Source organism: Brachyhypopomus gauderio, chromosome 6 (assembly GCF_052324685.1).
Source record: "Brachyhypopomus gauderio isolate BG-103 chromosome 6, BGAUD_0.2, whole genome shotgun sequence".
Taxonomy (NCBI): Eukaryota; Metazoa; Chordata; class Actinopteri; order Gymnotiformes; family Hypopomidae; genus Brachyhypopomus; species Brachyhypopomus gauderio.
Window position 1 is genome coordinate 9,370,748 of NC_135216.1, and position 26,879 is coordinate 9,397,626.

General features: G+C 45.1%; 1 protein-coding gene across 3 annotated transcripts in view; it reads right to left on the reverse strand.

Moving 5' to 3' along the window:
* Positions 1-26,879, reverse strand: part of col16a1 (collagen, type XVI, alpha 1) — a 67,152-nt gene that overhangs the window by 5,871 nt on the left and 34,402 nt on the right. Inside the window, exons 9-57 of one of the 3 annotated variants that reach the window (XM_077008528.1) lie at positions 25,800-25,832; positions 24,544-24,579; positions 23,870-23,923; positions 23,482-23,517; positions 23,291-23,335; positions 23,073-23,111; positions 22,834-22,896; positions 22,035-22,079; positions 21,814-21,909; positions 21,264-21,302; positions 21,051-21,095; positions 20,768-20,803; positions 20,508-20,630; positions 19,562-19,597; positions 18,952-18,987; positions 18,715-18,834; positions 18,426-18,470; positions 18,191-18,226; positions 18,032-18,085; positions 17,424-17,459; positions 17,171-17,302; positions 16,929-16,964; positions 16,712-16,819; positions 13,554-13,676; positions 13,300-13,353; positions 12,708-12,749; positions 11,438-11,473; positions 11,238-11,291; positions 11,085-11,153; positions 10,876-10,929; positions 10,392-10,418; positions 9,717-9,773; positions 9,459-9,488; positions 8,617-8,688; positions 7,426-7,479; positions 5,545-5,583; positions 4,657-4,773; positions 4,383-4,424; positions 4,199-4,276; positions 3,719-3,763; positions 3,097-3,141; positions 1,629-1,682; positions 1,410-1,463; positions 1,154-1,207; positions 1,025-1,069; positions 787-840; positions 489-524; positions 341-403; positions 52-123 (exon numbers count right to left, since the gene is read on the reverse strand). In XM_077008528.1, coding sequence (XP_076864643.1) covers positions 52-123; positions 341-403; positions 489-524; positions 787-840; positions 1,025-1,069; positions 1,154-1,207; positions 1,410-1,463; positions 1,629-1,682; positions 3,097-3,141; positions 3,719-3,763; positions 4,199-4,276; positions 4,383-4,424; positions 4,657-4,773; positions 5,545-5,583; positions 7,426-7,479; positions 8,617-8,688; positions 9,459-9,488; positions 9,717-9,773; positions 10,392-10,418; positions 10,876-10,929; positions 11,085-11,153; positions 11,238-11,291; positions 11,438-11,473; positions 12,708-12,749; positions 13,300-13,353; positions 13,554-13,676; positions 16,712-16,819; positions 16,929-16,964; positions 17,171-17,302; positions 17,424-17,459; positions 18,032-18,085; positions 18,191-18,226; positions 18,426-18,470; positions 18,715-18,834; positions 18,952-18,987; positions 19,562-19,597; positions 20,508-20,630; positions 20,768-20,803; positions 21,051-21,095; positions 21,264-21,302; positions 21,814-21,909; positions 22,035-22,079; positions 22,834-22,896; positions 23,073-23,111; positions 23,291-23,335; positions 23,482-23,517; positions 23,870-23,923; positions 24,544-24,579; positions 25,800-25,832 — 2,799 coding nt within the window. The remainder of the gene's footprint in view (positions 1-51; positions 124-340; positions 404-488; positions 525-786; positions 841-1,024; positions 1,070-1,153; positions 1,208-1,409; positions 1,464-1,628; positions 1,683-3,096; positions 3,142-3,718; positions 3,764-4,198; positions 4,277-4,382; positions 4,425-4,656; positions 4,774-5,544; positions 5,584-7,425; positions 7,480-8,616; positions 8,689-9,458; positions 9,489-9,716; positions 9,774-10,391; positions 10,419-10,875; positions 10,930-11,084; positions 11,154-11,237; positions 11,292-11,437; positions 11,474-12,707; positions 12,750-13,299; positions 13,354-13,553; positions 13,677-16,711; positions 16,820-16,928; positions 16,965-17,170; positions 17,303-17,423; positions 17,460-18,031; positions 18,086-18,190; positions 18,227-18,425; positions 18,471-18,714; positions 18,835-18,951; positions 18,988-19,561; positions 19,598-20,507; positions 20,631-20,767; positions 20,804-21,050; positions 21,096-21,263; positions 21,303-21,813; positions 21,910-22,034; positions 22,080-22,833; positions 22,897-23,072; positions 23,112-23,290; positions 23,336-23,481; positions 23,518-23,869; positions 23,924-24,543; positions 24,580-25,799; positions 25,833-26,879) is intronic. The other 2 variants (XM_077008529.1, XM_077008530.1) reach the window with 2 other exon arrangements.

The following is a 26,879-nucleotide window of genomic DNA, read 5'->3' on the forward strand; positions in this document are numbered from 1 at the left end:
AGATGCCACAGTCTCAGGGCTCATGCTGACACTTCGAGAAGGCCCTCTCACCGGCATGCCTGGCCTTCCTGAAGGTCCAGCGGGGCCTGTAGGGCCTTGTGGCCCCTGACCCCCGGGACTGCCCTGTTGGAGAAGAACAGATTAATTTAATCCAGTTAATCCCAACATATAGGAGTGATGTACGTCACGACAGGTACATATATCTGCTTGTGTACGCGTGTACCAATGTGAGAGAAAATTTGCGTTTGTACAATGAAACATGCATTTTTGCGGTACCCAATAGGTGTTATGCATCATATCTTTTGACAACCAGTGAGACACTGGACGTCCGGTTACTTGCCGGCTCAGCCTTTGGCCCTGGTGCTCCAGTTGGACCGGTTTTTCCTGGGAACCCTGGTGTGCCCTGAAAAGACACAGAGCCGTCAGAACCAGGAAGATCCGCAGGAAACAAATACGTAGAGAGTAAAACCTCGATAATTATTTTCTACCTGCTGTCCTGGGAATCCGGGTGGTCCTGGGAAGCCCTAGATTGAAACATAATTCCATAAACCACTCGTACTGTGTCTTCTGTACCCGCAACTCTACGAAAGCTCAGTCTATCCACTTGGGGATTGCACTTTTCTGGTTTTGTTTTGCAAGAGTTATAAATACATGTCAAAAAGGAAACATGGCGACTTTGATATTTTTCAAAGAAAGCAGCATCAAGAGATGTAGCAGATATAAAATTCTTTCAGGACAAAAAAAAAAAGTTGTTTGGTAACAACTGAGACCCTTTATCTTTTGTACCTGGTCCCCCTTTGGTCCCACGGGTCCTGATACTCCTGCTTCCCCCTTGGGACCCTACAGGCACAGGAACACATGCATATGGAGTGTTACAGAAACACAACGAAGGCCTAACAGACTGTTGTTCTTGCGAACCCAACCCGAAGCCTCTATACACTCTACAGAACTGAAAGAAAAGCACAAACAGGTGTGCATGAGAGTTTAAACGTGATGGTCCCTGAGAGTGTGGATGTTTTCTTACAACTGGGCCTGGCGGTCCCTGGTATCCCGCAAGTCCAGGTGGGCCCTGCAGATGCAAATCAAAGCTGTCATGCCATCAGTACCGTTAGGTGGCGCTGCTGTGATCGGCTGCAAAGAGGAGGGTTCTCACCGACTCTCCTTTCTGCCCCGCGGTGCCGGGGTTCCCTCGCTCGCCTTTCAGCCCCTAAAGAAGAACACGCAGAGGTGGGTTCATATAATCACACATCTCCGCACTCAAAACCCATACAAGCTGCAACTTGTGTCAACCAATGTCCTGTGTACATCTAATACCGAAGAACAGAAGACCAATCGGTGTAAGTCACATGAAACAGGTCATCGGAAAGGCGTGTGACATAAGGCAGAAGCAGGAAGTAAACTTTACTTACTGGAAGGCCAGGTGGGCCCATGGTTCCTGGGTACCCAGGAGTTCCAGGAGGACCCTGGGGAAAAAAAATCAGAAAAAAATGGCTACTGGTACAATAGTATAACTCATAGAGCCAGTAATTTACAAGTAGAATGGAAAATGCTTGGAATGCGAGTGCTTCAAGTCTTTGATCTTCAGTGCATTCTTTTACCCCCCCCAAATAAACAGTCACAGCACATACTTGTTCCCCTTTTAATCCAGGAAGTCCATGCGAGCCTCGTTCACCCTGCTGCCCCTACAGTTTGTAAACAACAGAGGTGATGGATCAGAAAAAAAGGATGATAAAAGTAAATGTTCGGCCCAAGAACATGACGTGCGTTCATGTTGTGAGGCGCTCCACAGTAGTGATGAGACCAGCAGCCATTGTTTCAAAGTGCCTGTTTACAAGTCTCCCACACAGCCCGTGTTCTTCATCATGATTTGAGCAGATTATAATGTTGCCTGCAGATTGCCTTGCAGTTCAGATCACATTTCTGTGAGCTTGGTGCTAATGCATTTTGCTGGATCTTGACACCATCTCATTATTTACTTCCTAAGCGAGGCCTGGTAATGGCTTGAATGAATTATTGATTCCTTCTCTCTTGTCATCTGTATTCCCCGTAAATAAACAAATGATGCAGAGATATTACCTTTATTATCAGGGGGCAAAATGTGTCTATTGGCTATTGGAGATGCATAATGAAAGATATGTGCACCTGTGCTGAATCTCAGAAGGGATTATCCATTTAGTGTCTCTATGCATGGATACACACTGGTATTTCCCATAGCTAGAGTGTGCTCTGCAGTGGCGTGTGCAAAGAAATCTACATGAAACTGCTGGAAAAGTCAAGCATGCATCCCAAGTCACAAAGTTAATTTTTTCAGTTCCTTTTTCTCTGAAAAGAGCTGGAAATGAAAAAGAAATTAAACCAAAGGGCCAAAGAGAATCCCACTGTGTGGTGATGAAATGAGAGCCAGAGAGAAGCTCCTTCAGGAAAGCGTGGCTTACTCAGCTTAAACGAGCCCGCGGCCACACTCGGGCATTCCAGCCTATTCTACATGCCAGCCAAGGGCCAAACGAATTGCGCTGGACGGCTGCAATTTCTGGCGGCTTTGCATTGTGGTCCTCTAAAAGCCTGCTGACTAGACACGCTGCATGTGTGGTTCAGTAATGTGTTTAGTCAATCTGCAGATCAATGTGGGGGAGTAAAAAAAAAGCGAAAGCGCAGTGACGTCCTACTGTTCGGCTTTTCTCCGTAATGGCTAGAAGAGTAACGGTGATCGGAGAAACCAGTGTCATCAGCTGAGCGGTTTGAAAAGATTCGGAAGCGTACTGAGCCAAACGCGAGAGTGCGGACGGCGCGTGCGGGGCCCGAACGTGGGCCACGTGCACCGCAGAATCCGGGCAGGCTCAGACAGAGCGTCCCCCTGAAGCCGCCTCTCGCTACGCTGAGGCGCTGGGAGCAGAGGGGGGAGACCTTCGCCTTCGACAGCGGACAAACCCGAGCACGAAAAGGCTTTAGGCTTGCTTTCTCTTTTTGACATCATTGTGACTGCTGACGCTCTGTCAGGAACCGGAGAACGGAAGACAGACAGGAAGAACGCTTCCTGTGTATTTGTGCTCTGCATGCTATGTTCGGCTGTGTCTGTGAAGGACGCGGACTACTTACAGGTAGGCCGGAAGAGCCTTGAGGTCCAGGGAACCCAATGTTACCCTGAGGAAAAGAGTGAGGGTAGATAAGAGCAGTTCTCCATATACACTAAACCAACGCAAGGCAGGAAATAAGCTAGAAAAAGGATGAGAGGATGGTAAGATGAAACAAAAGAAACTCATTGAACATAAGCACAGCCAGTCAAATGCCCAGACGAGTCAAAAGGCTTCGTCACTCACTGCACTGCAGTTTTAAGGTGTGTCAAAAGGGGGCTCTGTGGTCTCGCTTTGAAAAGCTACGGGGGCTTCTTGCTTTTTGGGGTTTTTTTGTGAGTTTTTTCTTTTTTTATCATGCCTAATTGAAAACAGCAAACCTGAAATTAAGTAGCTCACGTAAACAAGCGAAACGCAGGGCCTGCTATGTTAATGGCGTCGTCAGGACATTAAGAGGGCTCTGGCCCCTCTGTCACTGCTAAAGCAAGAACGGCTGTGCTCACAGTGCCGCGATTGTATCAGAGATATCTGGTCAGTGGAAATAACAGAGAGGGCCAAAGACACAATAAATAATTTTGCTTCGAGGAAGACGGGGGAAAAAAAAGCATTCATGGCATCCTTGAGTAAGATAAAGCCAGCAGACTTACAGGACTTCCAGGAAGACCAGGAGGCCCCCGTTCCCCCCTTTCACCCTACAAGACAGAAAACAAAAAACAATACAGTGTGGTCAACACGTGAAACTACAACACAAACATACCCACGAGACGACACAAACATACCCACGAGACAACGCAAACATACCCACAAGACAACGCAAACATACCCACGAGACAACGCAAACATACCCACAAGACAACGCAAACATACCTACGAGACGACACAAACATACCCACAAGACAATGCAAACATACCCACGAGACAACGCAAACATACCCACGAGACAACGCAAACATATACACGAGAGAACACGAACACATCCACATACAGTTCGCCGGCAAGACAATGCGGAAATGTAACAAGGATATATATATATATATATAGTATATATATAAAACAAAGAGAAAATGCTGGAAGTCTCTCTAACATTCTACTAACTAATGAGCTTCTTGCCGAGTGCACTTTCTCACCGGATCTCCTTTGATCCCTGGTTGCCCTGGGATACCGGGCGTCCCCGGCACACCTGTGCAAGCATTGTTGCTGTTCGTCTAGAAGAGATTAAACAGGAAGGGCATGGCATTACGGGTGAGTGTGGGGCAGTGGGGGTCTCTCTGTGGTCCCGGCGAGGGTTCAGAGAGCTGTGCGTGCACTCACCGTGCCGCGCGATGCTTCCTCCTTCTGCAACTTCTGCAGACACTGAAAGGCCAAGCAGAGACCGTCACTGGCTCATTCACGTACAGCTTGCGTGACCACAAGCCAATCCGGAGGTTTAACTGGGCATGCGGTTGCAATAGGTTACGCTACATATCCCTTCTTGTCTCACCTCTGCCTTAATGCACAATATATGGCGCCTTTCGAGCACAATATCCGATAAAGGAATGTTAAAATTGTTAAAGCAACGGAAAAGTGCCACCGCACGCCTCCTTACCCTTTCACAGCCGTCCATGTCGATGACACCGGGCTTGCCCTGCTCGGACCTCTGGGCGGGTACACCGGGCACGCCGGGCACACCGGGCAGGCCCTGGGAGCAGTCCTCACACTGCACCTGCCACAGAGCACATTGTCACACACACTGCCCAAGTTTTGCGCTTACAGGACGCGACACGGGAAACAAAGGGACAACATGCGTGTGGGATCACTGCATGACGAGAGGTGAACGGAAGCCCTTCAGTTACTACCCTGTCCAATGAACATGGACACGTACATGAGATGGGCCAATCTGCATGCTACCATGAGCATTTAATACGGAACAGCTTGAAGCTCTGGACATGTTCAAGATTGGGCACAACTGAAATACCAAAACATCATGTTGAGCTTTTCAACTGATAAAATATGGATTGTAAGAATTTTATCTTCTCATGCTCCTAACTCCATACAATGATCTGATTTGAGTTTTGCAAAATGAGGCACATAAGTGCAGACAATACAGCAAAAACATTGAAATTAAAATGTGTCCAATGACTTATTTAAGTAATTTGATAACCTCAGCTAACCTTTTTGATTAATACATTATGCATTATTTATATAATAAGAAATGTTAGACAATTATGATGAGTTGTAGATTGGGACGCAGATCAGAATTCCACCGCTCTCTCCCCTGTTCCAGGTTGCCAAGCTAATCTTTCAGTGCAGTTCTTTGGGTGTGAAGTGAATAGTTTAAACTGTGCACACAAAGCATGCCTAATTCTTTCTGACAAAAGACAGTCTAAAGAACTGACCCGAGGTCCAAGTAGAGGATAAAGACTTTGCAATAGAACCTTCGAGTAACTGGGCCATTGGTTCAAACACATGCAATCAGTCTTACATTGTTGCTAACCTTTAAGTCAGTGGAAGTATCGTCCTTTGGAAGGGGAATCTGAAAAATGGAATTAAGAGAGAAAGACAGACAGACAGAGAGAGAGAGATATGAGCCATGCAGGCATGGCATATGTAGGAAAAAAAATTATATATATTTTTATAAAAAGGGCATAACATTACAGGAATGTTTACTTGATAAATTTACAAACATCTGAAATTTCAGCAAGATCTGAACAGCAGCAATATTTTTATGTATTTTATATACATATCAATATTAGGAATATTTGATCACTTAGGAATATTTCATTTGAAACCAAAATAATGCCTCCAGTCTTATTACATTTATATATTTTTAAGGTTTTTTTAAAGTTGAAAAAATTACAATTATTTTCATTAATCCTTATAATTCATTACTATTATTTTTATAGTTTGTCATCACAGTTTAGGAAACATTTTTTTCATAACAGACAGCAGTTCAAGAGGTCATACAAATCACATCTGACTACTGGGATTTCCAACAGCATCATATTCAAAGGATTAAAAATCATGACTCCTATTCACGCCTCTTTCGTGTAAACAACTCAGTTTCACCGAGCCGTTTCACATGCTTCAGCTGCAAATAAACAGGCACCAATGTTAATGTGGCTCCTTAAAGGAAAATAATTATTTTGGCGTGATGGAATATCTGGGCTTTAACCCCCAGCTTGGCCTGGCAGTAAACTAAAGACTCTGCCAGCTGGGTGGTAATAAGGCAGGTGTGTTCAGTCAGTAGGCATGTATGAAGGTCATATTTCTTCTGTCAGTATTAGGTGGTCTAGAGCATGTGAATCCCAACCAGTGGTGTGTGAAGTGATTTCACAGTGTGATCGTTTGCAAGGAGAAACCTGAAAATTACAGTCTGCTTCCTGCGATATCCTTCCAGTAGTTTGCTAGCACTGCCTTAGCTGCTGTAATCAGCAGGGGCTGTAATTTGGGTTTAACGGTGATGTGATCTGCAGCACCTCTGACTGTAGCTGTGTACAATTACAGGATCTCCAAAAGTGTCCACAATTACATATCAATGTGGAATTATGGATGTAGAGCTATTCTGCACTTTTTATATTAAAACCTGCCTTTTTTTTTCACACAAATTCTTAGTTTAAATTTCTTTTAACATTTAAGAGACCAAGTTTTACCAAGTTAGCTTAGCTAAAAGGCTGACTTTTTCAAAGAGGTTGGACGTTGGCGGGGGTTAGAGGCATTGACATGTAACAAAAGTAGTTTGGCTGACAGTGGAGCTGGTGGTTGGAGTCTGGTAACGTCAGAAGTGGAGCAGTACGAGTGGGGGAATTCGGAAGCCCTGCCAAATTTCCAGCACAAACAATACACGTGAAAATGGGGGACCAGCACGGGTCTGTGGCCAGTGGACTAAACCAGCCTGCGCAAAAACAGAGACCCAAGCACCAGAGGGCTTTATGGAGAGACCTAACGGCTTTTACTGTTTACTGTACATCATTCACATTAATGACCACCCTGGGCCGCGACGCTACGGCCACGTTCATGACTCCACAAAAGCCAAGGAAGCAGAGTCAACACTGAGAGTGCAATAAGATCATTGGCCTCCATAAAGAACGCAACCCAACACAGATAAGTCACACAGTGCTGAGTTAGGACACTTACAAGTGCTTACCCGTTTCTTTCAAAACCATAAAAAACACAGATGGTACATTGCTATTGTTCTCAAGATGCCGCTCTAGTGAGCTCTGCCTCCCCGCATCATTAATTCCACTAACGGCCCATTTAAAGTCAGACCTGCTCCAGTTCCAAACCAGATGTCGACCAACCAGGCTCTTCAGATTTAGTTTAAACCAGTTCCAGAGCTACATCGCTCCACTAGCTCCTCCCCTATCTGGTTACTCACTGCTTGGCCGGGCAGACCTGGTTTCCCTGGTAAGCCATCGTTGCCAGGGAGACCCTGTAAGAAGGAACTGAGGTTGAATTGGTTTAGCCTTCAGCTGCCCCCCGGACAGGTGCTTCTCCAGCCGGGTAGAAGGAGAGGAGCCAATGCCCTGGACCCTCTCCTGGTTTGTGTCCCAGCTTGTAGTCTACATTTATGTTTAGCTTGCTTTGTTTCCTTGTTTTTAGATTTAATTCTTCTTATTCCGGCTTGGGAAATCAACACAACACCAGGTTAAACACCAAACAGCGCCCACAGTGAAGCCTCGATGAAACGATACATCGCCCAGTTCCTTAACGCGATGGGCTTTTTTCAAATGAAAGCCATAAAAATCATACAAAAGGTACTTTAAGTGAAATTTAAACTTACAAGCAAGTCGTGTGCTCTGTAAGTACACAGTTAACGGGAGATGTGATAATTGATGTACATACTTCACAGTGAGCTCTGTACGGCTTTTAAAAGAAAGCAGCATGGTATTCTCAGCTACACACAATAATTACATTGGTGTTGCAAGCAAATTTAATTTTATAGTTTAATTCTATTTAACATTTAATTTGATTTGAAATGATTGAGTAAATCTGCTGTGATTCACTCCTACATTTACTTTGTGCTTTTAAATCACAGCCTAATCTCACGTCCAACATCCCCAAGCCCCATTTCAAGCGTTAGTGCAACTTAAACACAGGCAGCGCAGTTTAACACCACTCCAACCGCATTAAATCAGCAGCGGTCAACAAAAGCAGCTACATTACAAATTACAAATTATACTATTTAACCTATGGCATGTTTACATTAAAGTTACATTTGATTACAATTACTTTACTAAGGTAATTGAAAGCAATTGCTTTAATTAAACTTTAATGTAAGGTTTACATTACATTAATATTTGATTATTTGAAATCTTTTATGACATTATATAGAAAATGTTATGGTAAAAACTATTTTTTATTAGCTTTAGCCAAAGCCCATAGCTACCCATGCAGGGCACCCCCGACAAACAAACAAAAAAAACCCAAAACACACTACAACAGCGAGAGACAGACGCACACAGCAGCAGAGGACGGGCAGGCTCACATACACAGGATAGACTCCCATACTAATAGGAGCATGGGAGGTCCGTGGCAGTGTGAGCCACCCAGGCCACTCAGTACCTACCTGTAGGCCTGGAGTCCCTATGAAGCCCTGGGGCCCTGGGGGGCCAGGAGGGCCCGGAGGTCCTGGAGGCCCCTGAAGCACAATCAGAAAGAGCAAGCACAAGCCAGATCTACATGGGTTATATGAGGCAAGATCAATAGCACATTGCTCTTTTCATTCACAAGGAAGCCATGTATCAAAACGATACACTCATTATTAAAAACATCTACCTTTTACAGGGACAGCAAGCCAAAATAGGCCATAGTTAGCCCTCAGTTTCTCAGTGGTCATGTTTTGATAGTTGGGTTCCTGGTGGTTAGACTAGGAGTTTGAATTTGTTGGCTGGTTCAGAATATCCCTTATTCCCAGAACCCACAGTGATACCAAGCCATGAAAAACACAGCTGGGACTGACAGATTCATGAATAAGGTAGAGGGTTATGGACAGACTGTACATGGCAACTGATGGGCTTTTGTCTGTAATTGTACCCATATAAATTGCACCTGTATGGCAGGTGAACTTAATAAAGTAGTGGTAGATGTTTCTAATGAAGTGAGTGCTGAGTGCATGATTTCCGTGTGCCGCATCTCAGAGAATCCAAGAAAAAATGAAACATCTCTGACACATTTACATCCATTTTCTATGTAGGGGCAAATGACTTATATTGCTAAGCCCAGCAAGAACGATTGCCATGTGATGCCATGTAATGCAGAAGCTCCATTGAAGACAACGTCTCCATTTCATATGGTTTGTTTTAGTGATGCTGTTTGTGGCACGCTGACAGTATGATGCTAAATGCGTCCTAGAGTCCTGTTCACTGCACAAGGCATATAGCTGAGCATGGTGCAGACTCGGGGACCTGCCTGTAACATGTTTCCACCACCAGGAGCACCCTGCAAGACAAAAACAATCTAGCTCAGAGCGCACACGCACACACACACACACACACACACACACTGCGCACACCGTCACCCACATCGAGCACCTGCACATGCATGCGTGTCTGCATGTGTATGTGTGTGTGTGTGTGTGTGTGTGTGTGTGTGTGTGTGTGTGTGTGTGTGTGTGTGTGTGTGTGTGTGTGTGTTTAGGTGGGAACGAGAAGATGTAAAAGCACTCACAGGTCCTCCAGCTCCGGAGGAGGGATAATGCAGACAGCCGCACTCTCCTGGCTCGCCCTAAAATACAAGAGAAAACGCAACAAGCCGCGTCCCATCATGCCTTGCTGCAGAACCCCTCCCACACGACTGCAATGTGGACGACATCGGCAGGGCAGCTGAGCACTAACACATGGACACCGAAACAGTGTGCAGCAGACCTCGATCCCAGTACCCCCAGAGTAATGACAAAATACTCTGTCACATTTAAAGGGAAATATGCATCGTCGGCTGCTGGCAACAGTCGTCTTCTCTGTTTAGATGACTGAGACGTAATGGACAACAGTGGAGAATGACGTATTTAGCAACCACATTCCCTCTATTTCTTCCTCTCTGCCAACACATCAGTAGATAATAGCTGACAGTTAATTAATAGCATCATTTCTGCTCTTAAGGATACTTTTAGCTCTCTCTTTTAGCACAAATGATTCTGTCATCCTTTCGCTCTCTAGCATTTTCTGTGTCTCAGGGGCAGACACCTCACTGTCCACACAAACGTTCCCCTCAAGACCGCTCCTTCCATGCCCAAAATACACAAAAATGAACACACACACTCATACACACAAGCGGATTTACACACATAAGCTGATTTGGGGGATCTCCCAACAGCCTCTTCTGCCTACTGAGCTAAAGACTTACCTTGTCACCCTTAGGTCCGCTGGCTCCCTGAAAGACAGAACACACACACACGCACACGCACACACACACGCACACACACACAGTGGTCTGTGAGATGAGTGCAGATGAGGGAGAAGAGGCTACAGCTGATGAGATGAAAGCAGACATTGTGTTGTGTTATGGATTCAGCCACAGGTAGAAATGACCCTGTCGGTCTTTCCCTCCACTCCTGGATTCTCTTGGATAAAGTCCCTGGTAATTAACAGCTAATGTAGTAAAGGCTGATGGCACCTCCTTTGTTACTTTAATGAGAGCTTTTGCCCAGACAATAACTTCTCTCTGCAGCTGTCGAAAGTTCATCTGATGCCAGGAGAATACTGCATTTTTTTTATTAATTGTAGGTTGCATGAGTTATGCAATAAGTATAGTTTTGTAGCAGGAAATGGCTAAATGATTGGCGTGAGATAAGGAGATGAAGCAGATGTGAGCCGAGATCTTTACTCACAGGTCTGCCATCTTCCCCGGGGATCCCGTGCAGACCAGGAACACCTTCTCTGCCCTGAGACACACAACACATAAATCACATCCTGACAAACACACATAAAACCACAAGCTCGCACACGCTCAAATGCAATCTCAACATACACACGCTCACACAAGTCGATTCACCTTTATTTATATGGCACGTTTATTCTAATCCTACCACATACTTACCGGCGGTCCAGTCACGCCGACACCCATCGGTCCCTGAGGCCCTGGGGGCCCAGTCTCGCCTTTCAGGCCCTGTAGAGGTGACACAAAGGATTGTGAGCAGCCTTAGGGCCCGGTTGGCATAAAAATTGCAGAATCATGATGGCGGTCACCTACCCTCTCTCCGGGTGGCCCAAAAGGCCCTGGTGGGCCCCGGGGCCCTACTGGACCCTGCAGAATACAGTTATACAAAGCCAAATACATTACACAGGAAGAACAGAAAGCATGCGGAGGCCTACGGCTTCTAATTGGACGAATCTATTGCTATGGGAACTGATGCATTTGTTTAAAAATGCAAAGCATGGTAATGCACTTACAGCAGCTCCAGGAAAGCCTCTCTCTCCTGCTTCACCCTAAACAGAGAGAGGGGATGGATTAGTGGATAATGCACATGTCTCTGCCACACAGTGTATAGCAGCACATCAGCAGTTCTATGATTCAGGTGCATTCCCCATATGTTTATACTCTCACCGGCCACTTTATTAGGTATACCTTGGAAGTACTGGGTTGGACCCCATTTTGCCTTCAGAATTGACTTAATTCTTCGTGGTATAAATTCAACAATGTACTGTAAACATTCCTCACAGAATCTGGTCCATATTGATATGATGGCGTCACACAGTTGCTGCAGATTTTCTGACCTTACCGTCAAAACGTCGGAGCAGAAATCGAGACTCATCAGACCAGGCAACATTTTTCCAATCTTCTATTGTCCAATTTTGGTGAGACTGTGTAAATTGTAGCCTCAGTTTCCTGTTCTTAGCTGACAGGAGTGGCACCCGATGTGGTCTTCTGCTGCTGTAGCCCATCCGCACATGTTGTGTATTCAGAGATGCTCTTCTGCATGCCTCGGTTGTAACGACTGGTTATTGGAGTTATTGTTGCCGTTCTATCAGTTAGAACCAGTCTGGCCATTCTCCTCTGACCTCTGGCATCAACAAGCCATTTGCACCCACAGAACTGCTGCTCACTGGATATTTTCTCTTTCTCTGACCATTCTTTGTAAACCCAAGAGATGGTTGTTCGTGAAAATCCCAGTAGATAGCAATTTATGAAATACTCAGACCAGTCCATCTGGCACCAACAACCATGCCAAGTTCAAAGTCACTTAAATCACCTTTCTTCCCCATTCCGATGCACAGTTTGAACTGCAGCAGATCGTCTTGGTCATGTCTATTGAGTTGCTGCCATGTGATTGGCTGATTCAACATTTACGTTAATGAGCAGTTGGACAGGTGTACCTAATAAAGTGGCCGGTCAGTGTATTTAGCTTAAATCTGCGAGCGCTTCAAATATCAGCTTAATGAAATATGTATGTTCAACCAGCATTCCACAAATAACACTGAAAATGAGATTTGCTTTTCATATGACCTCATCGGATTTATGTGCATCATTATAATGTAAAATGGCTTTCTGCCAAAAATGCCTATGAGACATTAATGGTGTCCAAATTGGTAAAAATCCCACTTCAGTGATTTTTTTTAGCAATTTAAATCACATTTTTGAAGCCACGCATCAGAAACCTGAATAAATATTAGTTTTAATTGCATGTTTAAACTTAGCCTCAGAGTGTTCTACTTAATATACCTGAGATCCCGGGAGACCAATTCCTGCAGGTCCTGGATCACCCTATATTGGAGCATATGCAAGACTGAAATGACTACAACATCTGATAAACACACACAGACACACTGAAATGACTACAACACCTGACAAACACATACAGGCACAGTGAAATAACTACAATACCTGAGAACCACAAACAGATATACTGAAATGACTACAACACCTGACAACCACATACATACACAACGGAATGACTACAACATCTGATAACAATACACACACACACACAGTAAAATGGCTACAACACCTGATAAACACACACAGACACACTGAAAATACTTCAACACCTGATAAATACACATACACAGTGAAATGACTACAAACACTAATAACTACATACAGACACAATAAAAGGACTACAACACCTGATAAACACACACAGTGAGATGTCTACAACAGCTAATGACTACACACACACACAGACACAGTGAAATTACTACAACACCTGATAAACACACACATTCACACTAAAATGACTACAACACCTGATAAACACACACATACATAGGGCATAACCCACACACACAAACATCCAAGTTGAACATGTCGCTACCTGACTTCCTTTAGGTCCTGGAGGGCCCTGGACACCAGGCACCCCTGGCACACCCTATAGAAGAGTGATATAAGACAGTAAAGTCAACATCCTTTGGCATCGAGCAGTACATTTTTCTTTTGAAAAAAAAAAGACCTGCCTTCTCATGCCAAAACCGTGTGAACGGGGCGTAGGGATTACGTATTTAAGAGGCGCCGCGCTCCTCTGTTTATATCTAATGTGAAAGTAAGCTTGGGAAGCAGACAGGCACTCACGTGTTTCCCAGTCCTCCCCTCACCAGGTGCACCTGGCTCTCCTCTCTCTCCCTTGGGCCCAGGGAAGCCCACCACATTATCCCCTCCCTCAGGGATTGATGGACAGCTGTCACAGGCATCGCCCTGGCAACAGAGTCAGAAGACAAGTGGCCCCATGGGTGATGCGCTTGAGTGGCTCCGCCCCTGAGCCGAGGTTTGGGAGTGCACCTCTTTGATATGTAAATGGTATGTAGGTCATTTAGTTTAACTGCTGCCACATGTTGTTTAACGATTAATTAATTTATTTATGTAAGCAATCCCAAGTGAATCCACTGCAATCATCTCTGTTTACACTTCCGACAGCATTATCTACCAGCATTTCCTGTTCAGCACAAGCTAAAGTTTAAATTTAGCCCTGCCAGTTCTGTGTTATGTTCAGTACTTTTTCAGTGTCCCTGAATGCAGTATGTTAGTATTAGTTTAGACATTCCACTTCTTCCATACACAAAGTAGACGTTCACAACATAAAGAATGCTATTTTGCTGTGCTGATTGTGACAGTGATTTATGCAGCTAATTTTTTATAAAGCTATAAAGCATTTAGTTGTTTGAATGAAGCATTTATCCATTCGTATATATGTTTATGAGGCATTACCATGTAACCTTTATATCCTACGTGTTAGCACGCTAGCACCCTGGATGCTAAATATGATGCCCTGGTAATGCTATACTGTGTCCTGTCTTCCGCGCTATACTATATAGTCCAGATAAACACACTGAGAACAGCACACCCAAGTTCAGATTTTAACCCTTATATGGTCCAAGGGTCTGTGGGACCCATTTTGAAAAAATCAGCTTAAAAAAATTCTACAATTTTTTTTTTTTCAAACTGAGATTCATTGGTCCTTGGCTCATTTTCCGTGAGCAACATAAGTCAGAAAATATTTTCAATGACCACCCCCCCGTACCCCCCCCTTCACATTTGTATTACATACAGGGTCCAGGGTCCACTGGGCCCTGGGCTAGTCAAAGTGGGCAATCAACATTGGGTTGGGTAGTTGATAGTCGTCTGTATGACTTTAAAGGATATACAAACAAAGGACAGAGGTGTTTGGCATGCAAGGGTGGGCAACCATCAACACTTTTGATGGTTGTCACATCAGGGGTTGATTGCATATTGTCAGACAGTGGACGAAGAATCTCTATAGAGACAAAGGGGTGAGATCTGAAAGAAGCATCTTTTCTCTCAGCCCTCATTATCCCTCCCTCCTCTCTGGACCTGTATGTGTGTGTATGTATGTGTGTGTATGTGTGTGTGTGTGTGTGTGTATGTGTGTGTTTGTGTGTGTTTCACCCAATCATGGGGACATGATGCTAAAAATGCTAAAAATGCTATAAAAGATGGCAAAGCGATTCTCAGTTCAGACTGCCTTCCAGCTGATATTGGAAGAGACAGAGGATTTTGATGATGATTCAGAAGAGGAAATTTCAGGATCACATTTCTGAAATATCAGAGTCTGATACTGATAATGAAAAGGAGGATGAGCAGCAGCCAGCTCCGTTAGCACCAGCCCATGAGCAGCTAGCCATAGGACCAGCCTGTCAGCCAGCATGATTTATGATTGATTTCCTTATTGTGTTACATTTTAATAAAAAAGTAACTAATAAATAAATAAGAGAGCAAACTAATTTAACATATGTATTGTTTATTTTACTTGCAATTGGGCTGAATCTGCTGATTATTTTAACAAAAATTGCAATGGGTCCCCCACACCCAGCTGGACCCCAAGAATGTAGACCACGCCTGGATCTCATCAGGGTTAATCAAAAGCCATCAAGTGGGTGTAAAGGAGAATCCCCCATCTATTTATGGGTCAGAGCCCATGGAGATTAAATATTTAGCTTGTGGTCAAAAGCAATCAGCATGCTTTTCAGCAACACTGATTAGCATGAATGAATGTTTCCGTGAGCTGCAGAGAAGGGGATAAGAGAGAGAGAGAGAGAGCTGGAGCAATGCCTATTTGGCTCCGCCTCCATCCTGCATTCCCACGTTGGCTCCGCCTCCACCCTGTATTCCAACATTGGCTCCACCTATCTCCTTCTTGCTGTCCCCTCTCTATTTTCAGCTAATCATACGGTGAGCGTCTGGTGAGTACTCGCATTGTTTATTTACTCTCATTTAAGTGATTCAGATAAGCCATGTCACATTATGAGCATATGCATATCTAATAATGCACCTATTACATTTGCTAAAGCAATCATCACAAAGCAATTCATATAACAGCAGTTAAATAAACGGATCTTGACTAAATAACTCTGCCCTGCTCGGTACTGTGACCTGCTGGATTTGCAATGTGATTTAGAGCAATTACAAATGCCTACAATACTCAGCATGTCCTTACACAGCTACTCAAAAGTTTTTGTCTCCTTGTCCATTATTGATCAAAACTCATTAAAGACCGACACATACGACACAGGACCAGTAGCTTATACAAGGGTCCAAATGAAAGTGGTCTTGTCATCCATTATTGGGCAAGTTCGTTTATCACCTAAAGTTGTTTTTTAAAAACAAATAAACAAAAACAGTACATAAAAAACCACTGTGATTTGTCACCATGTGCTAGTTCATTCGAGTGAGTCACTGGCGTGTTTCCTATGAAATACCTTTATTCTTCTTATCCAATCATTACCTCTATCAATACATCACACCCAAGCAAAGCAATAAATGTTGAATTTCCTGTCTGTGCCATTTCTAGGGTAAACAAAACTATGACGGATGTCCAGAGGTTCCATTTTCTGAACTGAACTTGATCAAAATTTAGTGAATCAATATTTTCAGCCATGATAGCAGACCATGGACACTGCTACGATTCACATGAAACACCCACTGTTATAGCTTTACAAATGACAGGAAGAGCTAATGGTGCCATCTGGAACCAACCGGTGGAGCAAACTCTGTCTGAAACAAGTCTGAAACATGTCTGAAATGAGGGAGCTTTCAGCATCTTTTTGTGAAGATAACGAGGGTAAACAGAGATTCTGACCCAGGTGTACAATATTCACACAACCCCAAACATAGGAGCATGACAAAATCAACACCTGCTATTTCAACATTTGCAGATATCATGCCTGCGTACTGATGATAACACTGAACGTTATAGGACATTTCATCAACATTACCTTCTCTCCTTTCTGGCCATGTATGCCATCTCGTCCTGACTCTCCGGGCAGCCCCGGGGTGCCTGGTGTCCCAGAAGCACCCGGGTCGCCCTGTAAGCCCTGGTCACCCTGTGGATATGGACAGGTCCTTGTTTAGCACACTGGGCTAATGTGAACTGCAGCAAGTGCTTTTAAAGGAGTCCTGGCATTCATGTATTGCCTTCTAACTGAAACATACTTTTTCTCCTTTCAGTCCTTGAAGGCCAGGAGAGCCCTGTTCAAGCAGAAGGGAAGTCTGATTAATGCATATGTAGTTTACCCATTGGTAAGTCTGGGCTCCTGCTGTCAAGAGCTGGGCGGTGATGTCTGGATAAGATGCAATTTGAAGACAACCACCACATGTCAGTGGAAAGCTTTTCAGTGTTACCCCTGCCACACCGTGGAAATCACTTTTAGATGTGAGAGATTCTTCTGGTTCACCTGTTTGCCCTCCACTGCTTCTCCTGGGGGCCCCGGGGGCCCCTGGGGTCCAGGTTCTCCTGCCACTTTAATAGTGGTGGGGCCTCCTCCCACCTCAGAGGCAGTGGTCTGGCACACGCCGCACGTGTCTCCCTGAGAAACACAGTATAGTCAAGACATGCCATGGATGCACGCTCAAACAAAACAAAACAAAATGCACACTTACACACACACACACACACACACACACACACACACACACGCACACACCTACCTTCTCCCCTTTCAGACCAGGAGAACCATCATCCCCCTGCGAAAAACAATGTGTAAATATGACAGTGATAACCAATCATATGTAAATATGATAGTGATAACCAATCAGTGTGTGTATATGATAGAGATACCACAGGGCTTAAATTTCACATAAAAACCAGCCCTTTCCAGCTCTTTGCTGCATTGATGTAATATGGAACTTCAAAGGGGCAGTGAAGCATATACTTCACATTCATATACATTCACTTATCACTGGAAGCAACTGCCTGTCAAATGAGCTTAGAGAAACTCCAGCCTAACACAAGTTTAGCAAGTGATGAAATCCTTGTTGTACCTGTATGATCTGGTAGAAGGTAAGAGTAGCCCAGTAGAACTATTTTTACTGCTGACAAGTTTAAATATTCAGAGGAATCGAATAAAATATTCATTCAGAGTTTGTGCAACCAAGGACGTGGGTTTTTTGATCTGATGTTGATCTGGGGTTTTCGTGCTTTATTTCAAGACCTCAGGGAGATGCATCTCAGCTGCAAATTACCCTCTGCATTGCACCAGAGGTTGGGAAAATGTTTGAAAAATGTTGAAGAATCAGTAGGAACTGTTTTAGCCCACCCTGTCTCCTTTCTGTCCATCCTTGCCACTGGGACCCCTTGGACCGGGCTTCCCCTGAAAAACGATTTACGTGAAATAAGCCAATAATCCCAAGGACATGGTAAATAGCTTTGGTGATTTTAGCTGATCCTGGAACAGGGTAGACTGTGGTGTATTTACCGTTTTCCCCTCACCGCCCTTGCCACCAGCATTACCCTAAAGATTAAAGAAACAAAACGTCACTAATGCCAGCCGTTATTAAGACATAAAACCATCAGGCACCCATATTAGCGTAAGATGCTTCTGTGTTTGTTATGCAGTGGCAGACGGTACAATAAAACATTTTCAGATGACAAAAGAATGCGTATGTCCTAAGCAGAACCAGAGTAAATATTGAACAATAAGTAATGTCGACCTTTTCGCCTTTGAGCCCAGACAGCCCACTGAGACCAGGCTCTCCCTGAGAGAGAGAGAGAGACAGAGACAGAGAGAGAGAAAGATTATGCGAAAATGCAAAGTGCAATAACAGATTAGTGAGGTAATCACAGGTACATTTACATGCACACGTAAATGAGGGACATCTGAAGTTGATTAGGCCTCATCACATTAACTTCTAACGACACACTGTATTCTGCAAAATTGCTCCTGCCGAGCTACTAAAACAAACCCTGTCTCCAGCTCCGCTCAGGAATAACGTGGCGTACCTGTTCCCCTTTCTCTCCGGTCCCTGCCTCTCCTTTCTCTCCCTTCAGCTTCTGAGTCTGAGAAGCAAAAATACCTGCAGGGAGCTCACCGATGGTGGGACACACGGCACACGGCTCACCCTGAGGAGGACGAGAGGGCACAGGCGGGTTCGGAAACGCACGGCCCGGGTGCCACCATGGAAGTCATGACAGGAAACCTCATCCATCTGCTCCAGTTCTGCAGAAGTCCAACCTTACCTTCTCTCCTTTGGTCCCGTTTGACCCGGAGTCTCCCTGCAAAACATTCACAAACGGTGTGTTGCTACTGAGCAACTGAAACTGAAAATCAGGTGGATGAAAGAGAGACCTAGCACAGAGTGTGAATCTTCAGCTGTCCAACACTCCGTATCTTTAAAATTGCAGAGATAGTGAGGTCTGGAGGAACATGCTAGCCCTGCCATGGTGTGTACCAGGTCTGTCACAGCTCTAGCTTTCTGAAGGTGCAATATACAAAACTGCTTTCAGAAATTCTGTTCTCAACAAGGGTATCCGTTATGGATATCATAAGTGCATGTAAGTATACTTTGATACGGGCTATTGGGCAACTCTGAATAATTCAGAAGGTCAATATTATGTCAAAGGTGCAGACCAGGAGAGCAGGAGAACTTCTTTAACCCATGTCTTCACCTCAGATGACCTCAGTCCAGGGCTACCATGGCCCTCCAGAGCTCAAGCTGAACTCACCAGCAGATTACCTTTAACTCATGATACTCATGATAACCATAATAACACAAACTTCTCCTGGTTAAAGAGAACATAAGGGAGTTCGTGTAATGTCTTGCAGCCAACCATACCAAATAACACACACCTTTTCACCCCTCTTGCCAGCATCTCCAGAAGTGCCCTGGAATAGTAGAGAAAAAACAAAAGGAAAAGAAGATTAGTCTCCTTGTCATTAATGCCCTCCTTCAGGAGTGCTACTGTTTCACCCTGCACCATCACACCCATCTTCCCTCTCTCCGTCCCTGTCCTGGACCCATATCTGGGCGAGAGGGATCATAATGCTAATGCTTTTGGAGACCGTTATAGAGAAATGCCCACAAGTGTCTTATGATGCAGCCCGGGGAGCATCTATCCGCCCGCTTTTAACCCACGCACACAAGGGAAGAGACAGTCGCACAAAATGAGTAAAGAGACGGAAGAGCCCACAGCTCACATTATACCGCAAAGGTCTCATCTGTGCCTTCCTGAACACAGCAAAGGGGAAAGAGAAAGATGAGCTATGTAAACGGTCCCGGGCGCTGGAATTATCGGGGACCGAATGCGATTGTGCGGTTGGCTTGGTGGGGTGTGCTGAGAATAAGGACACCATTACTCATTCAGCAGAACGCCAGCGGGGCAGCAGAGCGCTGCCTGAACGCTGCCTAGCTCCAGCGGTTCACAGACCGGATACGTGCTGCACCTTCCGAGGTGAGGATTAGTTCCCACAAGGAAACGTGTGAACCAAACGACAAGGCTCCGCCCCCCTCCCAAACGAGGTGGTGATAGGGGAGCGTGCACGTAGAAGGCACCAGATTGGCTCCGTAGGGGCCGTGGCAACCAACTGGGTTAGACTGGGGTTTAGTGAGCGATAGTTTCGCCATGTTGACTGCTGCCAATGAAAACATCCCATCAAGGCCAGGTTGTGGGGAGCAAGCGTAGAATGTGTTATCATGCTCTAAAGGAAATGTTTAAAAAATGCTAATAAAAATGATTACTATAGCTTGTAGGAGATGTGATGAAAAAAAATGAGGTTACAATTGACGTGAGCTTACAGGTTCACCCTTCTGTCCAACGCCTGGGAGCCCAGGTTCTCCTTTAGGGCCTGGCTTCCCTTGTAGGGTCATGGTTTTGTTGAAACCTGCGGGCAGTACTGGACACACTTCACATGGGTCTCCCTTAAAACAAACAAGCAAACAAACAAACAAACATTACAGTCAGAAGCTCCAACAAAAGGCAACAGCTGTGTGTTAATGAGGCAAAACACACCAACACAATAGGACAAAAGGGAAAGAGTGAGGCATAATGCACTAACCTTTTCCCCTTTAGGGCCGCCTGAGCCTCTCGGGCCCTGCAAGAACAAGCAAAAACCAGTGTTTCCATCATGGGTGCACCAGCCCTGTTGTCTGATCCCTTCATAACGGACTGAGAAGATAATGGATATGGTAATAGCGGCAATGACATGATCATTGGCGGCAGTCGCACAAAACCCACTTGGGCTTGGTTCTGAGTAATGAGGGGACTGCAACTTTCAATATAGCATTTCCAGGCACTGCAACTATTTACCGTCCCCATAGCTAATGAAGCGTTGCACTTACGGGATCACCCGTCACCCCGTCTTTCCCAGGTATCCCAGCGTCCCCCTGGATGGAAAGGTATAGATATTGCTTTCACCCTTAATCAGATAAGAGTTCCCTCATATGCTTCATGATGTAATCACAAGTAACGTGCTCCACTGAGGAGAAACGTCTGCACTACAGCCTCATATATTCTCTTGGTCTAATATATTAATCAAATTTGCCTTCACTCACTTTGTCTCCTTTTGATCCCGGAGGCCCACCTGGGCTCCCCTGCACAGGAAGAGCACGAAGAATACGAAAAGCAGCAGGACGTTAAACGATTACGCCAACACTTAAACCGTGTCATACATCAAACTCCGTTTGTCCTTTCAGTCCATTTATACTAGGGGGGACTCAATTCACAGCCCCAGGGTCCATGTGCTACATGTTTCCTAATGTGCTTTTACCCAAGAGTCAGGTGTGATGACACAGTTGCCTATCGGTTACATAACTGTTCAGTTACCTACCTGTGAAAACTAAAACCCTGGGACATCTGTGGGCTCTAGAACTACAAAGCCTCTGGTTTATAGATAAACATATTTTACTTTTAACAGCATTTATTTGCTTATTTGGTTATCACATTTCACTACACTAGAAATTAAGAGCAAACCATTGCGCGAGGCACCGAGGTAACCTAGGCCCACGACTGAGCTACAGGCAACAGTGAGAGACACAAGGGCACAGAGTGAAGGATGTGTTCAGACATGGGTGTGACACAAGCCATCAGGGACACTGTGCTCACGGGTGGTCCTGGTTTGCCCAATCCAGGTGGTCCGGGTAGTCCTGGTAATCCCGGCTCCCCTGCTAGTCCCTCTGGACCAACTGTGCCTGAAATTCCCTGTTAAGTCAATCCCAGGAGATGCAAGACTTCAGAGGCAAAATGGAAGACCATGCAGTAAAGTGGGACATGTAAACAGTGAAACCAATGTGGCAGTGTAAAGTTAGCAGGGGCCCTTCGGTTACCTTCTGGCCCTTCGGACCCACCACACAAATGGTGCCGGCCCGGCCCTGTAAGGACATCAAGCATTAACTCTGAAACCCTCAAGATGAGCCAACAAAGATCCTGACATTTCAGACTGATAGCAATCACAAGTATACCCCCGAAACACACCAGAAATAAGCCATGCTTGTTCAAGCCAGAACAATCTGGGTCATCGCAGAAGTTTGACTTAACCAGATAAAACAGTTATAAAGCCAAAATTCTACACACGCTTTAAGAGCTGAGCAGTATCGCCATCCTGTTAGCATACTTGTATACTGAATGAAAAAGATTAGGGTGTTTAAATCTTGGTTAATACGCTCTGACTATCCATTTAAAAGAATCAATGAGCCTGCATTGATTTACGGGCCTTTGTTGGTCTAATGTAATCTATACGGCATTAAGAGGATTTAACTTCTAAAGAGATATCTCAGAAGGAGAACAGGCAACAGTGAGGGGAGTCTAATTCTTCATAATGCCTTTAAAAGCTTCTATCAAGCAGTGTAGGATGCATGTATGGAACCATTTGAAACATGCTTGATTGCTTGCTCATAGACAGATGTAATGTACTTAAGAGTATCTGATAGGACACTAGATTGAAAAAAACAACCCCTGCGGAAAATGTGAAAGAGATTTGGGAACGACGGAGTGTGTGAATGATAAATATGAAAAGAAAAAAAAAAACTTTGGAAAGAAAGTGTAGGGACATGAATGTGTGAGACCACATGCAGGATTACAGCCTCGGGCTTTGAGCACTTCTTGTGTCAAAGATGCTCAACATACATCTCTGCCTGGACTTCCAGCCAGTCCTTGGGATCCAGTTTCACCCTTCTGTCCTTTATCACCCTAGAAGTGAAAGAGGAAAGATTGAGTGAATATGTTAGTGAGAGAGAGCAAAAGAGACTGAGAGATGATAGAGTGTGAGAGATGGATTCTGGGCTCTGCCTGTAGAACTCGGATATAAACAGCATATTTATTATGTATTCATTTTCAATGTATTCACTTAGTTGTTTATTTAGTACCTTAATTCCTATAGTTTCCCCCCAGTTTCCAGACAGGACCTGAAACAAACAAACAAAAAAAGAACAAGAAAAGTTTGAATCAATGGGCAGAAACAGGACCAAGATATCCTCTGGGCTATCAGTGGAGCCTGTAAAACTATACATCAACTATAGTCCTCACAGGCACTGTGGCCCTCACAGGCACTGTGGCCCTCACAGGCACTGCAGCATACACTCACCGATTCGCCCTTTTCGCCTTTCTCCCCCTTCCCTCCGCCTGAGCACTGCAAAACAAAGACAGACACATGCAGGCACAGACCGGGCAAGCGAACAGAGCCCACTGCCCATCAGGAACTTTTCTCTACAGTTGCAGAACAATCCAATAGCTACAATGTCCAGCGTGAGGTCCAGGTGAAGGTGTAGAACTTACCCGACCCGGAACTCCAGCTGATGTGCAGTCCAAACCCTGCAGATTAAAAGCACCATCGCAACAAGTATCCAATCAGCACATCACATCACCAAAAGGGTCATGCACAAACTTTAACAAGCCGTCACGGCCACCATTAGAGAGTTGTTTAGATGCATTTGATTAATGCTAATACTGTAAGAGATGTGATGCCAAAAAAAGTATGTTTAGAGAAGTCAGCCAATCAAAAGGAAGCTATGCCAAAAGGGCGGGTCCCTAATGAAGTGCTGGGAAATGATGCCAAAGCGAATGAAGCTTCCTCTGCATCCCAGCATGCCCGGGTCTGGGGCAGCAGCTGGGCTTTGTGTTAGTGTTTTCTATTGAAACAATGGCTTTTCAGCCGAAACGTTACCGGGTCTCCTTTCTCTCCTTTTTGGCCAGCCTGACCTGCGTGTTCCTGGACCACCTGTAACACAACCAAGCACAGGTTACAAAACAGTCAGAAACAAAACACACACACAAACACACACACACACACACACACACACACACACACACACACACACACACACACACACACACATGCATAATACAGAGCGTGCTCACGCAAGCCCATGTGTTGGGATCACAAGTGCATCATGCTTTACATAAAAGAAAAGCACTTAATGAAGGACTGTGCTCCAACTTTCACACTCTTTACCGGGGGAACGAGATCTCCACACACACTCTTTACCGGGGGAACGAGATCTCCACACACACTCTTTACCGGGGGAACGAGATCTCCACACACACTCTTTACCGGGGGAACGAGATCTCCACACACACTCTTTACCGGGGGAACGAGATCTCCACACACACTCTTTACCGGGGGAACGAGATCTCCACACACACTCTTTACCGGGGGAACGAGATCTCCACACACACTCTCCTGAAGCTGAAAGAGCAACAGCTCCCACGCGTAGAATATCGCCAACAGCGATAGCAGCGGTGTGAGGCTCTCACATGCATATTCATGCGTACACCAAATACTCCCTACGTAGCCATAACACATGCTGGCTATGTGGAGAACTCTATGGAAATACCCACATTATCTTGCTCACTGACCAGTACACAGCCAGCACACTAGAAGAGAAACGAGAACCAAATAGTTCACCCAAATATGTCTAAACCGTAGACGGGCCGAACATTCGGCGTGTTGGCCTGCGGGTGGCAGTAAAACACAGTTTAAGTGGTCCAGGTAGAGTGAAGGGTTTGAGCGAACTAAGTGGTGCGTATGAGAAGGCTGGGCACAGTGGGCTGTATCCGTGCATCTCTTAACCTTTTTGCACCAACACAGAACCGGTTCCGTTCCATCTCTCGCACGGATGTTGCTCAGTAGCAACAGACGGATCCCCATGGCAACGCCGGCTGGCGTCAGCCGAGACGCTATGCGGCAGAGGTTGTTTTTGAGTTAAAACTCATAAAATGGCTGAAGCTTTTATAGGAACGGCATAATTAAAACAAACCGTAGCTGGCCGTCGTTCACTAAATCCCGCCGTACACAGCAGCATATTAACGTGTGTACTGTTTTTTTGGGGGGAAAGGTAGAGAAACACAGCGAAGAGAGAAGGAGGGACGGACGGGGCCTCGAGTCCCGCGGTCAAGATGGCGGACGTGAACAGAACCGTGTCTGCTCTGCCTTTCCAGTCTGGGGAGGGTTAAAATGTGGGATACACTACTGTACACGTCAACTGCCACTCGTTGCCAGAGTCTTTCTTCTTCACTTTCAGCAGAGATTTTTCAAGTCTTGGTGGTGTCGGTGTCATTTGCGTAAAGTTTCTTTTTAAAGGAAATTACATACTACTGTAAATTAAAACGGATTTACAAGGCACACCTCCAACACAATGTTAATTCATCTGAAAATCAGTTGAATGATTTCCATCTGCGTCCATATAAGACTCGGAGGGCCACACAGAGGAATTGCATAATAGGCAGGAGATTTGTATGCTAATCTGAAGTACTATTCTGTTATTTTACAAGAGTGACAAAATTAGCAGGCAGCGGGAAGCCCCTAAAGATGTGTGCCGCATAATACAATACAAATCGTTCTGCTGTCAGGATGTCATCTCAGCTTTCAATCTTGGATGGTGTTAATATCTTAGCTAGCTCTACCGCGGCTTCGTATTCTACAGTTATTTGCTTACCGTTTAAACTGAATTATGCGTAATGGTTAAAGCCATTACTGACTGTGTCTGACTTTTTGCAGCGAAGGGCTGTCTGAGTTAATGTAGCACGTGGCAGATTCCTGTCGTCTACAGGCAAGATCAACTGTTGTTTCTACTGGCCCAGTTCATGACACTTACTTTTTCTGCCAATTCCTTTGATCCAAGAATTGCCTGTAAACACACACACACACACACACACACACACACACACACACACACACACACACACACACACACACACACACACACACATGGATATACATCAGATTGCTGGCCCCTGGCAACAACTCTCATAGTTTGAGTCTCATACAAGTCTCATAGTTTGAGAACTGTTACAGACGTAGTCTTTGTGCCCAGCACTGGCCACTCAGAGCACCACAAGAGCCCGAGCTCGTCTTTTCTGAAACATCCATGACATATGGACACATTGTTGCAATGGGGGTACATCACCATGACCTGCAGCCCACATCTAAAAGTGCCAGCCATTAACTGGAGGAAAGTAAGGAGGGATGAGAGAAGAAGGAAAGAGGGAAAGAATGAGGAGAGGAGGAAAAGACAGGACAAGACGAAGAGCCACGCCATGCTGAAAAAGTAGAAAGTAAAATGTGCGCTGGGAGAATGGTTGATCCAACGCTGGCTTTGACAACGGCTGTACTTCATGAAAGCTTGGAAGCCTAACGCTTGTGGTTTCAAGGAAGAGAAAGTTTTTCAAAACGATAGTCTCTGTGTCACACAATAAGGATGTTATTTATAGACATTACCCAAACCCAGCATGCAACTAGGGAAGAGACACTGTGAACTACAACATTAAATAAAACTCAGCGCCTAATCTCCATTTATGCCTGCAGGACCAAGGAGCATATTAATGGAGCAAGCAAAGCAACATATACACACACACACACACACACACACACTCTCTCTCTCTCTCTCTCTCTCTCTCTCTCTCTCTCTCTCTCTCTCTCTCTCTCTCTCTCTCTCTCTCTCAAGCAAGAATACACACACACACACTCCAAAATTTGCAGCAGAAACAAGGCATGCTGTAGGTAAGCTGTCCCAGGCATGTGCATGTCTGAAAGGGATTAAAACGACCCATTCTGAAGATACCAGTATGGATTGTGGACCTTAATAATGCATGCGGTGTGTTCAAGCTTCCTGTGTTTCTCACTGATGATCTCGCTCCAGCAGAGGGAGGGGGGAGTGGACGCACGCAGGCGTGCT